This window comes from Natator depressus, chromosome 1 (genome assembly GCF_965152275.1).
Source record: "Natator depressus isolate rNatDep1 chromosome 1, rNatDep2.hap1, whole genome shotgun sequence".
In the NCBI taxonomy this organism is placed as follows: domain Eukaryota; kingdom Metazoa; phylum Chordata; order Testudines; family Cheloniidae; genus Natator; species Natator depressus.
The window spans coordinates 77,230,278-77,245,860 of NC_134234.1; the positions used below are offsets into that span (position 1 = coordinate 77,230,278).

Below are 15,583 nucleotides of genomic sequence, written 5' to 3' on the forward strand. Positions count from 1 at the left end.
CAGTGGTTCTCAAACTTTTACTGGTGACCCCTTTCACATAGCAAACCTCTGAGTGTAACCCCTTCCTCCCTCCCCTTACAAATTAAAAACACTTTTTATATATTTAACACCATTATAAATGCTGGAGGCAAAGCAGGGTTTCGGGTGGAGGCTGACAGCTCGCAACCCCTCCTGGAATAACCTCGCGGACCCCCTGAGGGGTCCCGACCCCCAGTTTGAGAAGCCCTGCACTAGAACGTGGTAATAGGGAGGAAAACACTGATTGCATCCTTAATGATACTTCTGTTAGACAGACTTGATTCAGTCTTCCGTTCAGAAGAGTTTCCAGCCTTCTGGCTGGGTACGTCCTGCCTGTACATCTTTTTTCTTGGGTAAGATGGCCAGAATGTGCATTCCACTGCATACAGGTTGGACAATCAGGGACGGTCTAGATAATACTAAGTCCTGCCATAAGTGCAGGGGACTGGTCTAGATGACCTCTCGAGGTCCCTTCCAGTCCTGTGATTCTATGGGAGTTCTGTAAGCATGATCATTTGGAATGGCAGCTGTCCGAAAAGCTTTGTCTACTCAAGCAGAATAGTTTAACAGAAAGTATTCAACATTGTCATGACTGAACTGGGGTTGACACATTTGGACCAGCTTCCATGTGTGGGAAAAATCACGTTACAGCAAATTTTAATAAACCCAGCGTTTATGGGGGGAAAGCCCTGACTTTATATTAACCTTGTTATAACGCTGCTTAGTCTAATGCCCACAGAATGGCTAAAATATTATTAACAATTTCAGCAGTTACAGAATTCAGTGGCTGTTTATGACTGTGTAGACGAGGTCCTTGTCCCCTTTGTTCCCCCATACTTTTTCTGTAGACAGGAGAAATAAGACAAGACTGGCTAATTAAACTTGCCAACAAACTTTTTCTTTTTTCTTTAGGTGAATATTTTAGAACAGAAGAATTTGCAGACCAGTCTCAGGAAAGCCTAAGCTCCTCATCACTGAGAAGAAAGCTGTTTTTAGATGAGAATGGAAGTGTATCTGAGTGTTTGTCTCTTTCTCCACAAAGCCCTTGTAATAATCCACCAGCATCACTTGGAGTGCTATGTTCAATAGATATTTCTCCAGCCCGGTGCAGAAGCCCTGTGGAAACATCTAGTTCAGTAAGAAGCCTTTTCATTTTCTTTGTGTATGTACTGATTTAGCTGGTACACGTGAAATTCTCTGAAGCAGCAAAAACAACAAGGAGTCCAGTGGCACCTTCAAGGCTAACAGATTTATTTGGGCATAAGCTTTCTTGGGTAAAAAACCCACTTCTTCAGATGCAGCATTTTTACCTATGAAAGCTTATGCCCAGATAAATCTGTTGGTTTTTAAGGTGCCACCGGACTCCTCGTTGTTTTTGTGGATACAGACTAACAAGGCTACTCCTCTGATTCTAAAGCAGCAGAACCACTTCTGATGGTGTCTGATCAGATTTCACCAGCTGAAGTACCGCTTTTGAATAGTTTACACAACTGAAGTAATTACAGAGTGGTGTTAATACCAAGGGTCCTGGTCAAATTCCAATTTTGGAACTAAATTGTGCCTAACTAAAACTTCATGTTTTTTAACTTAAAATTTATGCTTTTCTTTCCCTATCAAATTGTTGTGTAGTCCTGATATTCACTGTTGAAGAGCTGCTATTTTCTCTGCCCAATGGTATTTGTGTCTGAATGATATTGACATAAGAGAATGAGAGGGAATGATTCAAATATGAATAGCTTGTGAAGTCTCTTTGATCTTTCCATATAGGATGCACTTTACAGAAAAACTTTATTGGCTGAGATCATATTGCAGCCATGCCTTCGTAAACTCATTAAGTTTGCATACCACAAATATCATCTTAGTCCTCGGCTTGATTAGTACCTAAAACACCATTTGGTGTATATAATTGCTCTAGTTGCTTTCCCTTAAAGTTGATCTGCAAAGAAGAAAGATTTGTGCCCTTTCTTTCTTTCTCTCTTTCTCTCTTTCTCGCTTGCTTGCTTGCTAGGAATGGTATAAATGACCCAATGTACCTAAAAGGGGGTTGTTCTGTGCTTGTTTTAAAAAAAAAACAAACACGTCGGAAATATTGGGATTGTAAAATCTGGTCTTCCCTGAGTTTGCAGAGAACTCGGTGGTCTGATTGAGGTTGTGGACTTTCTTTAACCCTTAATTGAAAGGGAAGTGTTGAATGTTAAAGATTCATTCTCCAAACAATAGTTAACTTTTTGTTAACAAATCTGAATAAAAATCACGTTTCTTCTCAGACAGGGTTTGCTTACTTTCTTGGTGTATATCCTAAACCTACTAATTCTCTAGTAATCCATAGTATTTCTGGGAAAAGTAGGCAAAACATGATTTTTAATTAAAAAAAAAAAAAGAAAAGAAAAGCAGAATGTCTGAGGAAAACTTTACAGATATTTATATGTAGTTAGGGCTTTTGTTTTTTGGGGTTGTTATTTGAAGCAATTTTCAAGTTTTATGTAGATATATAAAATATAGGCGGGTATATAATATATATTAAAATATAGGGGCTTTCTGCTTATGTATACTGTAATGAGTAATCTCACTGTAATGTTCCCTAGAATGCTTTAACACATAATGTTTCAAACAGCATGACTTCAGAGCACCCTAGGGAACCTTAAGTGCACAGCAGCAGGATCTTCATGGACCAGTTAACATGCAGCATGTTTAGTGCACTTTAGAAATCTCTCCCCTGTAGTCTGCATTACTTCTCTGTGTAAACAAGCCTTGGATACAAGTAACCATTTGTGGTGGTTTTCTGGTGTTCAGTGGATGAACTCCAGTTTCTCTTCCCTCCCCCGCTCATTTATATAAAGGGTGTTTATGGAATAAAACCAAAAATCAGAAGCCCTATACATAATAAAGCAAAAAAGGCACTTTTTTTACACTTCAAAGTAAAATAAGTATTTTCCTTGAAAGGATGGTATCGTATTACAGAACTGCCATGTTTACAGTGCTATTTACTCATTTGTGATCTTTGTTCAGAACTCTCAGATCTAGGAATGTAAAATACAGATGCACCTCTGGCATGCTATAATATACAAGTGAATTGGAAGTCCATTAAAGTGAACTGGAAGTGAACTACAAGTGAATTGGAAGTCCATCAATTTCTTGAGCTATCAGTTTCCAACACAAACTCACTTTTAATGAGACCTTCAACCAGCCAGGAGCATATTATACTAAATGAAAACAAGATCACAACTAAGGCATGAATGTCTGAACGTTGTGTTTCTTAGCTCCAACTCACATTTTCTGGTGATGTGCAAATTGCTATTTCCTGCTGAGGATAGATCTAAACAAAAGACTTTTGCTGGCATAGTTATGTTAGTCAGAGGTGCGATGTCTTGGTCTCTGACCGTTATAACTGTGTTGGCAAAAACGCTGAGTTATGCACTGTGCTTTTTCCAGTAGAACTTATTTTGTTAGGGGGCTTGAATAAGCTATTTTGGCAAAACCTCAGTTTTGCCAGCAAACTCTGTGTCCACACAATTACTACTTTACCAATACAATATATGGGTTATACCCATGACAGCAAACTGTTCCTACGATAGACTTGGCCTGAGATAAGAGCACAGCTTCTTTTGACTCTTTCAGATGAAAGGTCTGTTTTGGTTGACTTCAAAGTTATGTCCTTCAGATAGTGTGGATTCTGTTAAAATATCCAGTGGTGTCAGTGTGCAGTCTACTCAATCTGTCACTGCATTGGGGTCAACATTCCATTCTGCTTTGGGGTGTCTGCCATTTGGGAGATGAAACGTTGTAGGCATAACAATAATACAAATACTAAACAGTAATTTGGCTGTTGATTAGGAAAATCCTTATACAGTAGTCTGGCTCCTGTTAGTTCTAATATGATTGATAACATAGTCTTAATTAGTACTCCTCTTTGGAAGCATTGGATTTCCTATGAGGCATCATAAAATCCAATTGGAGAATTTCAAATGGAATATTGCAGCAGTGAAATGCTTGATCGAGAGTGTCAGTGAAGCAGGAATAGAATTATTTTCCCAGTAGCACTGTACTTTCAAGTCTACAAATTTGTACATCAGTCTATAAATTTATATTATGTAAAAGCTAATTCTTACTTTTTGTTGTTAAAGGGTCAGTTTTCCTCCAGTCCTATTCAGGGAGGTACAAGGGCATACAGTCTGGGAAGCATTACCAGTCCCACATTTCCAGAGAGGTCCCCTGCAAATATTGCTTCCCCTACTTTTTCTCCAATTGCTTTTCAGATAAGGAAGACACCATTGTCAGGTATGGTTTGACTTTATATACAGTCTCCTTTCATGCAGCTTGTATTTCTTGTGATGAAAAAATGATCCATCTAGAGGCAGGTACTTGGCTTGATAGTCCAGTGGTCTCATCTAGTATGGCACATGGCATGTTGAACAGTAAAGTGTTGTCAATGTAAATGTATAAAATGTTTACCTGAACAGAATTACTTAGAAAGTGCAAAAAAATAAATTTTTTTAGTGGGGGAAAAAGTGGAAAAAGGAATCATGAAAACTCATAGTATGAAATAAAGTAAAGGGGAGCAATATGATCTGAGGAGGAGGGTTTTGTTTGAAGTTATGTATCAAAAATAAGATGAGCAGTCAGAATTGTTGTAGGAAAAACTATTTTGATAGGGTTAGTGTCTTACATTTGAGCCCTGATCCCTATAACTAGATTAAGCTGAGATTAAATGAATTCACTAGTTTAGAAACCTAGTGGTGCTTATCCATATCAGACTCCATAATTTGTTGCAATTTGGCAGTATTGGTAGTCTGTGTTCTGTAAAATCTTAGTCTGTTTGCATAGCTGATTCAGTCAGAACCTGCTATGAGATACTTCTGCAAAGTTATGTATAAAGACTGAATAGCTACTTTCCACTCTATGCCTGATTGTATAAAGTTCTGATAATTTTCACCCTCAAAAAGCTTTTGTAGAACTAATGTGTTCTAAGAAATTTACAGTACTTGCCTAGTATGGATTTTAGGTTATTGGACTGGAAGCATTTTGGGGTAAGGCACTGTTCATTTTGACACAATTTGGTACTGCCATTTGAAAACCTGGTCCAGGGATCAGCAACCTTTGGCATGTGGGGGCCCGCCAAGGTAAGCCCCCTGGCGGGCTAGGCTGGTTTGTTTACCTGCCGCGTCCACAGTTTCGGCTGATCGCAACTCACGCTAGCCGTGGTTCACCGCTCCAGGCCGATGGGGGCTGCGGGAAGCAGTGCGGGCCGAGGGATGTGCTGGCTGCCGCTTCCCGCAGCCCCCATTGGCCTGGATCGGCGAACCGCAGCCAGAGGGAGCTGCGCTCGGCCGAACCTGCAGACACGGCAAGTAAACAAACCGGCTCGCAAGGGGGCTTATCTTGGCGGGCTGTGTGCCAAAGATTGCCGATCCCTGACCTGGTCTCTGCAGTAGTAGACCTTTCAGAGAAAGGAAAGCTTTAGGTAAGCAGGATTAAAATTTGAAAGTATGATGGCTAAACGTGTGTGTAACAAGTATAACTTTTAAAAATAGTTGTATCAAATGCCTTTAGTGCTAGGACATGATACTCAAGGGAATCACCACTTAGTGTGGCTGTAGTTGTTCTAGTGACTTCTGGTCCTAGGATTCAGACTGTTAGCTTTTCTCCATCTGATATCTAATGAATTGTATTATTCTGTTTTTACTATGGACAGAACAAAGAAAGTTGACTTTTCGTTCTCCGGATGTTCCTTCTGCACCAGTCTCAAACAGAATGACACCCCCAAGTACTAGAAGTCCTTATATAGATGGCTGTTCTCCAATTAAAAATTGCTCTCCTATGAGACTTGGAGCATGCAGAGGGACTGCACAATATCAAACTTCCCTTATTAGGATACCATTTACCCTTGAAAATCACAACGAAGAGGCAGAAGACAAAGAGAATGCCCTACCTGCAGAAGTTCTGTTACCACAGATGGACACTGGAGTAAATTTACAGCAGCAGGATGGTGATACTTTTGCACACGGTACACATCTAGTTGTGGCGACTGTATCTATTTCACCAGATCACTCTGAAGCTTGTGAACAAGGACTGGCATCGTTGCAGGATATAGAAGGTTTAAAAGAAAATAATACTGTTGATATGGTTGATACAGTTGAGGTGTCAGATGAGAACGCTTGGGTCAAGGAATGTGTTGGTAATAGCAGTATGCCAATGACCAGCTTCATGACAGGAATTACTTTCAGTATTGAAAGCTCTCACATGTGCATATCACCTCTTGCGGAAAGCAGTGTAATTCCTTGTGACAGCAGTAGTATTCAGGTAAGGGTTTTTGTTTTATTTAAATAATTTAGTAAATTATACCTCAAGTTTAATCTCTCAGTTTTCACATTTGTCCCTCTACCATTCTGGATATACTTTCTGTCACCTCTTATCTGATGGGGTGTAAACACTGAATTGTGTGACTTAAAGCTTTTTCTATTTGACTGGCAACACAGCAATTCAAGGAAATATTTCTTATGCTACCACAGTAGTAAATGTGGATTAATCCCAAACTACTTGGATTCTGGTTGACCAATTTACTATCTCCTCTTGTTTCTAATGAATCTGCTGCAGTTAACCAAGTTATTACATAATGCAGCCGCCTTTTGCTTTTTAAGTCACAAATAGATTGTCAATTTTATTTAAGCCTGCAATTGCATTATCTTGTAAAATATGCAAGCCACACACATCTAGCCATATCACCTTGTATAGGAGGTCTCCAAAGAAGTCCTGGGTTTTGAAGGTAGTGAAGAAACTATGATGATAGTAGTAGGAACTGTCCTGCTGAAGATGCTGACACCTTAATATTTGAAAAAGTTCTGAGTTGTGACCATTAAATGTCCAACGGGCATGTACTTGAACTCACAAGTATTTCCAATTTGCCTATTTAACTTTCCCTGAAGTTTCAATCAGATAATAGCTTAGGACAGAAGTGACTCTAAGCATGCATTGTTAAACAGTTGCCGGATATCACCTTTAGATGTGGCTGTATTTCAATGGTTCATATTTTAATCAGTGATATGTATAGCTTGTATGATAGATTAAGTTTATAAATACAATATGAAAGGATTATGAAGTAGGGGCAATACAAATGTAAATTAAGTAATGCACAAGAAATAGGGGAGCTTATCTGGAACAGAGTACATAGGATATTAATTCCTGGCTTTTGTTCCTAGGTGGACAGTGGCTATAATACACAGACATGTGGAAGCAGCATTATGGATACAGTTGGGGCTGAGAACAATTGCAGAGACAATAATGTACATTCTTATGAGGCTCAGAACAAATCTCAGCTTTCCAGAACTAAGGTAGGAAATGCATAGAATGATATGTTTCAGAGTAGCAGCCGTGTTAGTCTATTCGCAAAAAGAAAAGGAGTACTTGTGGCACTTTAGAGACTAACAAATTTATTTGAGCATAATCTTTCGTGAACTACAGCTTATGCTCAAATAAATTTGTTAGTCTGTAGAATATGTTTTTCCATTTTCAATATCCATTCCTTCACACCACTCCCTGCTAGGTCAGGGGTTTGACAGATTGTTTCTAAGAACTTGTGGGAAGTTGTAGACAGCAAATTTATTTGGTCTTAGTGTCAAGTATTAGATTAAAAACATGGATCTATAAAATAAAGAAAAATATACTGAAAATCCCATTTTAAAATTCACGTGTTCTGATGACAGCAAAGGCTATTCCTGGGGGAATTCTGTGCCAAAAAATTAAAAATTCTGCATATGTTATTTTGTCAAAATAATGTGGGTTTTTTTTGTTTTTTAAATGCAAAATGATCCACAATTACAGACCATCAGTCATTGTTGAGAACAACGTTGCAGGATGTGCAAAATAATTTGTCCCCGTCTACATGCAGTTTTGTAGGGGATTCTCAAGCATGAGAACCTGGTGTAGCCGTTTTTGATGTCATGCAAAAGAACAAATATATCCCTTTTGCCCTTTAGTAACTTAATCTGGACCGGGCTGGGTACTTTGGGAAGTGCTTGGTTCTGATTGTCCTGACATTTTAGTGACTTCTTGATAAATGTTTTATTTGCCCTCAGTCTTTTATTTTATTTTATTTATTTATTTATTTTTTAATGGGTAAGTAAAATAAATCCTGATCTGTAATCTAACTCCATTGGGCCACTTTGGCACAGGAAAAAAAAGTGAGAAAGCACATAGATCTCCTAGCTGAGGATTCCCTTATGGTCATTTATAATAAGGCTCCTTTACACCACTCTGGCAATGTAAAGGAGCCTTAAAACTTTTCCGTGTTTTATGCTTCTGGGGGGAATTGGCTGAGAATGGGAACAGTTAGTTAACAATAGGAACATTAACAATGTTACTATTCAGGCAGGCTGCTACATTTTTGCCTGAGAATGAGATCAATTAACGATCAATAGCAACATTAACAATGTGTTATTTTCACATTTAGAACAATCTTTTATTTCAAACATTGAAACAGTTTTGAAGGAATGCACAGAGCAGACTCTTTTTCTTCCACACCTTATCCCATCTCAAGCAAAAACTGACTGAATTTTGTTTCAATCCAATTCCTGTTATAAAATGAGCCTCCATGCAGTTTAAGGGATAACACTGGCTGATTGCATTTCTAACTCTGGCAAAACAGCTGCTTGCTTCCTTGCAGTGAAGGAACATAGGCAGGCAGGCTACTACATTTCTGCCTCGGGGGACAGAGCCTGCCTCATGCCTAACAACCCCAAGCCCCCCATGCCCGGCAAGCCACTCTGTGGCAAGTCTCTCTGGCTTGTTCACACACATGCACGCCCAGCCCACTCCACCCCCGACAGTGATTAATGTCTCCCAGGCAGGTGCGTACGTCCCGCCCCCGCAGTGATTTGCGTCTCTGATGGCTGCTCCAGGTGTGCTGGAACAGATGCGCCGCCTAGGCTGTCCAGGAAGAGGCACGTGTCCCCAGCAGATTTCTTCTTCTTTTTTCTGCATGGGGGGATAGATATCTGATCACCATAACAATTCTCTGCCCATGCAGGCGCGCAGAATTCCATCAGGAGTAAAAGGCACTGGGGGCTTGGGGAGACCTTGGCAAAAACATTGGTGAGACTACAAATGGACAACGTGCCGTCCCTGGGTATCTTAAAAGTTCCATGGTGTTGACTTGATTCAGTATGCTGAGGAATGTCTTTAAGAGAATTTTTCAACTTGAGATCTCTACTTCCACTTGTGATCTCATTGTACAGAGGCAAGGGAAAGCAACAAACACATAATACAGTTTCTGAGAATAGTGAAAGGGGATATATTAGACTAAAACAAAGGGGAATTATTCAGTTCTTCAAATGTTTGTATGTATTCCACTCTTGGTACACCTATGCCTTGTGTGCATGAAATCAGATTATATTGCACAGAAGTGTTTGTTGGGGCTGTGTCTGCACCTTGAGTGCTCTCAGACATCCCCACCCAAGGTCAGAATGGGTCCAACTGCCCTTCAGTTCTTTCTTACCATCCATGGCTGTGAGACAGAACCCTGCAGTGTCTGCATCACTGTGTGCTTTATGAAGCAAATAAACATATCTTTGTATTGTTAGTTAGGTGTTAAATTAGTTACTGTTAGTGTGTACAGGGTTGGTACATCTGTTGGCAAAAACACCCCCAAGCTTCTGTTAGTGTTAGGAATTTTTTCCTCTGTCTGAACCAAAGGTTCTATCTACACTTGGAGCTGAGGGTGTGATTCCCAGTTTGTGTAGCTAGCATGCTAAAGAGAGTAGTGAAGCATGGGAAGCAGCAAGTGGCAGCATAGGTTAACTGTGCTGAATATGTATGCGCAGGGTTCAGATGGGTTTGTATTTGGCATGGCTAGCCTGTGCCACTGCTACCGTCTGTGCTACCCTGGCTATATTACTGTTTTGTGTGGTACGTTGATAAGAGCTAGCCCAAGTATGTCTATGCAAGCTGGGAATCACACAACCAGCTCAAGGTGTAGACACACCTAAAGTCTCCTGGCTTCAAGAACTGCCCTTCATGTGAGACAGCTGTGTTCTTTAACAATGGTCACTCAAGGTGCCTTTTTTGCCTCTGGGAAGGGCCTAGCTGGAAGAAGCAAAACTCACTTCACTCCCTCAAAGGTGGCTCAGCCCAGAATGAGTCCTGATGACACCCTGGAGAACACGGTACATGACCAATGGTACTGGCCTATGAAAAGATTCAAGCCATGCCCAATACCAAATCTATGGTACTGATGTTTACTCTCTCAGGACAGATGATCTTGGCACCAAGGACATTGTTGGAGTTGTCCTTAGGGAACTGCCACCTAATAAGGCAATTCTTAGAAGACCACAAATGGACACTCAGGATCCTTTATCTGTAACATTTCAAAAGTGGGGTCAATAGCATATTTCCTCTAGATATGCAGAGTCCAGAATAGCTGGACTCTGCATATCTACTAAGATTTAAAAAAAAAAAAAAAGATTGTCCATTAGCTCTGTGGCAGTGAATCAGCTGACCATCTCCTCCATGCAGGGCAACACCATTTTCTCCCATCTTGTGGTAGCTAGGCTTACGGGTCTCATTCATGTTTTTCCCCAATCAGTCACTTCCCCCCTTGGATCTCTGTGCAGTCCTAGCTGGGTTGATGGCAACTCCCTTTGAGCTCCTAATATCATTTGTCTGTGAAAATGGCCTTTTTAGTGGCAATTATATCAGCGTGGAAAATAGGAAAAATACAAGCGCTTAATTCTGGCCCATCAGATGCTGTAGTCCATAAGGAGAAGGTCACCCTTAGGCCCCACCCTACATTTTTACCCAAGGTAGTCTCAGACTTGCATTTTGAATCAAATGAGTCATGTACCTGTGCTCTTCCCTAAACTCCACTCCCACCAAGAGGAAGCCAAATTTGCATACCCTGGATGTGCTTAAGCCTCTATTATTTTATCTGGATAGGACCAAAACGTTTAGTTTTCTTTTGACTAATTGTAGCTTTTGCAGGTTGGATGAAAGGTCAGGCATCTTCCCAGAGGCTATCTAAGTGGGTGTCTACTTACTTTAGGGTTTTATGAGTTAGGCAAATTAGATTCTCAGTGCAGGTTAGGGCTCACTCCACTAGAGCTGAGGTAAATTCTATGGCTTTCTTGAAAAGTGTAACCATCTCTGAAATCTGAAGGTCTTCAGTGACCTGGGGATCTGGTCATATATTTACATGACATTATTCCCCAGTTGAGGCATCAAGATCTAATACCCGTTTTGGCAGAGCGGTCCTGCAGTTGACATTTGAGTAGATACTGAGCAAGTACATTCTATACATCAGGTCAAAGCTTGAGAATCATCAGCAGAGAAATATGTATGGAGAATCACATGAAAGCGAATGGTAACTTTGAGATATTGTCTATGTGTATTCCATGACCTGTCTTCCTTCCCCACTACTACAGAGTCCCCTTTTACCCCAAATCTGTATTTGTGCAGGAACTGAGGAGCAGCTGGCTCTGCTCTGCCCTTTATGCCCTTGCGGGGAGGGGGAAATGACGACACAAACGAGCGATCAGGGCATGCCTCTCCCCCAATGGACACTGCAGGCCAAAAGCATCCGATCTCACTCACACAGGGTGTGCACCAGAAGTTGACAACACCTCTAAGAACCATAGTTACTATAGGGGAAATAGCTGTTTTTTATTTCTGTTTTAATTTTCAGGAAGGGATGAAGATAAAACTGTTTTATACTGGTGATCTGAAACTTCCAGTGACTTAACCCCCAAAATGATCCTTTATAACAAGGAGACAAGATGGTTGAGATAATATATTTTATTGGACCAACTTCTGGTGGTGAAAGAGACAAGCTTTCTAGCTTGCACGGAGTTCTTCTACAGCGTGTGTAAGCTCTCTTTCATCATCAGAAGTTGGTCCAATAAAAGATATTGCCTCAACTACCTTGTTTCTGTAATATCCTGAGATCAGCACCCGTTATAGCAGGGACTGATTCAAATGAAGTGAGATCTGAATTGTGAACTTATTGAAATGAGGATTTTTGAAAGAATGATAATAAAAGAAATTTGTTTACAAACCTAGGAGTTTCCTGTTTTAAACCATAAAGACAATCAGCTGTTGAGAGCAAAGTCTCCAGAGATTCAACCATGTTTCCATAAAGTAAAAACATACAATACATTATTCAGCCAAAATGCAACTTGCAACTTTTCTACTTGGAAACATACCAACGAACATCAGATTCAGGGATTACACAAAAATGGTATGTGGATTTTTATGGAGAACTTAAAATGCTATTGGCTGGTACCTGTTAATAATTTATCTTGTAGGACCTGAAGAATGATGAACACAGTAATACTACAACTGAGTTCAGGGAGCAGACCAAACTGCTGCCTTGCTGCTTGTTTCATATGTATTATAGGGAGCTGGGAAGCAGCAATCTATACAGGTTCTCCTAACCCACATCCACTGGATATGGAAAATTAGGGAGGCTGTGAGCTGGACTTGAAACAAAAATTGATAGCATTTTTTCTTTTGAGCTGTTTCTGTGAACACTAGTGGCAGGTTTCTAGAGGTGTCAAATTGTTCCAAAATCTTAGCTGTACCAGCTTCAATAGAAATACACTCTACATTTTAGCAACCTTAGAATGGGTGAATATTTAGCAGTTTCTTAATCTAATGTTTCCATGTTTGGACACCAGACAACATTCACATTAGGGCTCTCAATTGCAGTTAACTCATGCAATTAACTTAAAAAAAATTAATCATGATTAATCGCACTGTTTAAACAATAGAATACCAATATAAATTTATTAAATATTTTGAATGTTTTTCTACATTTTTATATACATATTGTATTCTGTGTTGTAATTGAAATTAAAGTGTTTATTATCCTTGATTACAAATATTTGCACTGTGAAAGATAAACACAATAAATACTATTTTTCAGTTCACATCATGTAAGTACTGTAGTGCAGTCTGAGTCGTGAAAGTGCAATTTACAAATGTAGAATTTTTTTGTTACATAACTGCACTCAAAAACAAAACGATGTAAAACTTCAGAGCCTACAAGTCCACTCAGTTCTACTTCTTGTTCAGCCAATCACTAAGACAAACAAGTTTGTTTACATTTACAGGAGATAGTGCTGCCCACTTCATATTTACAGTGTCAACAGAAAGTGAAAACAAGCATTTGCGTGGCACTTCTGTAGCCGGCATTGCAAGGTATTTACATGCTAGATATGCTAAACATTCGTATGCACCTTCATGCTTTGGCCACCATTCCAGAGGACATGCTGATGATGCTTGTTAAAAGAATAATGCGTTAATTAAATTTGTGACTGAACTCCTTGGGGGAGAATTTTATGTCCCCTGCTTTGTTTTACCCACATTCTGCCATATATTTCATGTTATAGCAGTCTCGGATGATGACCCAGCACATGTTGTTGTTCATTTTAAGAACACTTTCACTGCAAATTTGACAAAACACAAAGAAGGTACCAATGTGAGATTTCGAAAGATAGCTTCAGCACTCAACCCAAGGTTTAAGAATCTGAAGTGCCTTCCAAAATCTGAGAGGGATGAGGTGTGGAGCATGCTTTCAAAAGTGTTAAAAGAGCAACACTCCGATGAGGAAACTGACTCAGATAATGAAAATGAACATGCATGGGTTCGCACTGCTTCAGATCGTTATCGATCACAACCTGCCATCAGCATAGACGTATATCCGCTGGAATGGTGGTTGAAGCATGAAGGGACATACGAATCTTTAGCGCATCTGGCACATAAATATCTTGCCACACCGGCTACAACAGTGCCATGACAATGCCTGTTCTCATTTTCAGGTGACATTGTAAACAAGAAGCGGGCAGCATTATCTCCTGCAAGTGTAAACAAATTTGTTTGTCTGAGTGATTAGCTAAACAAGAAGTAAGACTGAGTGGACTTGCAGGCTCTAAAGTTTTACATTGTTTTATTTCTGAATGCAGTTATTTTCTGTATGTAATTCTACATCTGTAAGTTCAACTTTCATGATAAAGAGATTACACTACAGTACTTGTATAAGGTGAATTGAAAAATACTCTTTCTTTTGTTTTTTTACAGAGCAAATACTTGTAATCAAAAATAAATATAAAGTGAGCACTGTACACTTTGTATTCTGTGTTGTAATTGAAATCAATATATTTGAAAATGTAGAAAACATCCAAAAATATTTAAATAAATGGTATTCTATTATTTAACAGTGTGATTAATCGTGATTAATTTTTTTAATAGCTTGACATCCCTAATTCTCAAGAAACCAGTTTGAGCTATTGGAAGATATTCTGGGGATATTATATTCTACAGTCTTTGTAAATTCACTGTTCTCTAAATAAAGCAAAAAGTAGATTAGATTTTGCAACACAGCCATTTAGTATACATGTAACCTAGACATTGCCCATGAACAAGTTTGCCCTGATCAGCACCTCTAGTTTTCATCCACCAATATTTCTTTCAGACATGGGCCCTCAAATGCTTAGTTAACATCTCACGGGGCGGGGGGGAAAGTGCATGTTACATCAAAATATCTGCTGTGAAATTGCCAGATGGTGGTGTGAAGCACACAATATAGTTCTACTTCCATAACTACAGTATTGGTAATCCTTTATTTATTCATTGTGCACTCCATAACTAGCTCACACTTCCCTCATAATCTTTTCCTGAATATGCAAAAGAAAACTTCTCTTTTGAGTGTGGTCCGATGGATTTAAGCACAGAAGTAGCAGTGAGGGACTCCTCTGGGACTTGTTTGATACTTAGTTCTTTACCAAAAACTTTACCTCCTTATCCCCTGCCCTTGCTTGTCATCTGCCCACTCTAGTGGACAATTGTCAACCACTCCTTTTAGTTTTACCAGTTCTTGAGAGTACACAGTGACCAATTTTTATCTTCAGTTTCTAACCTCGTTGCTTAAACACTTTTCAGTAGAATAGTATCTTGGAGTTTCAATATGAAAATATTAGTTTTATTTTTGGCCACTCTATAGAAGTCACTCCTTTCTTCCTAGTTAACTGTCTTTTCTGTTGTTGCTGGTGCTCTCTCCCTCTTCTTTCTCCTTGAAATCTGCTGAGTATTTGAAACTGAACTACCCCATTCTCCTGCCCAACTTCAATAGCTGTGCAGGTGTCTAGTTGCATTCTTGCATGTATCTGATAGTTTTCTTTCCCTGTTGATACTTCCTCTACACAAAGGCTTCTCCTTTATGGAGTTCCACAAGGATCTTTTCCCATATTCATTCTTTTTTTACCAACTTCCTCTTCATCTATTCCACTTTCCTTCACTGTCCTCCAAATATAACTTGTGATCTTAATTTTCTTGCTCCTCTTCTCACATTTTCCTAGGTTCATAGATTGGCTTGTCAGCCTCTCTGCAATATTGTTCATATTCTCACTTCCATATACACTGACATCTTAGCTAGGATTTCACTTTTTCAGCTTCCTTTTTCAGTGGTAATTCCCAAATCCCACCTCTGTGGACTATCGTATTTGCAGAATAACTTCCTGTCTGTTCTAAGGAATAAATCATCTCCATCTCAATCAACTCAACTAGCTCCTTATCAATTTCA

The 15,583-nt window shown here is 39.5% G+C and overlaps 1 protein-coding gene across 1 annotated transcript in view; it reads left to right on the forward strand.

Annotated features, from left to right (window-relative positions):
• Nucleotides 1-15,583, forward strand: part of BORA (BORA aurora kinase A activator) — a 45,270-nt gene that overhangs the window by 27,469 nt on the left and 2,218 nt on the right. The window contains exons 8-12 of the mRNA XM_074944164.1: nt 931-1,154; nt 4,143-4,296; nt 5,711-6,318; nt 7,215-7,346; nt 12,064-12,241. Of these exons, the coding sequence (XP_074800265.1) occupies nt 931-1,154; nt 4,143-4,296; nt 5,711-6,318; nt 7,215-7,346; nt 12,064-12,241 (1,296 nt within the window). The remainder of the gene's footprint in view (nt 1-930; nt 1,155-4,142; nt 4,297-5,710; nt 6,319-7,214; nt 7,347-12,063; nt 12,242-15,583) is intronic.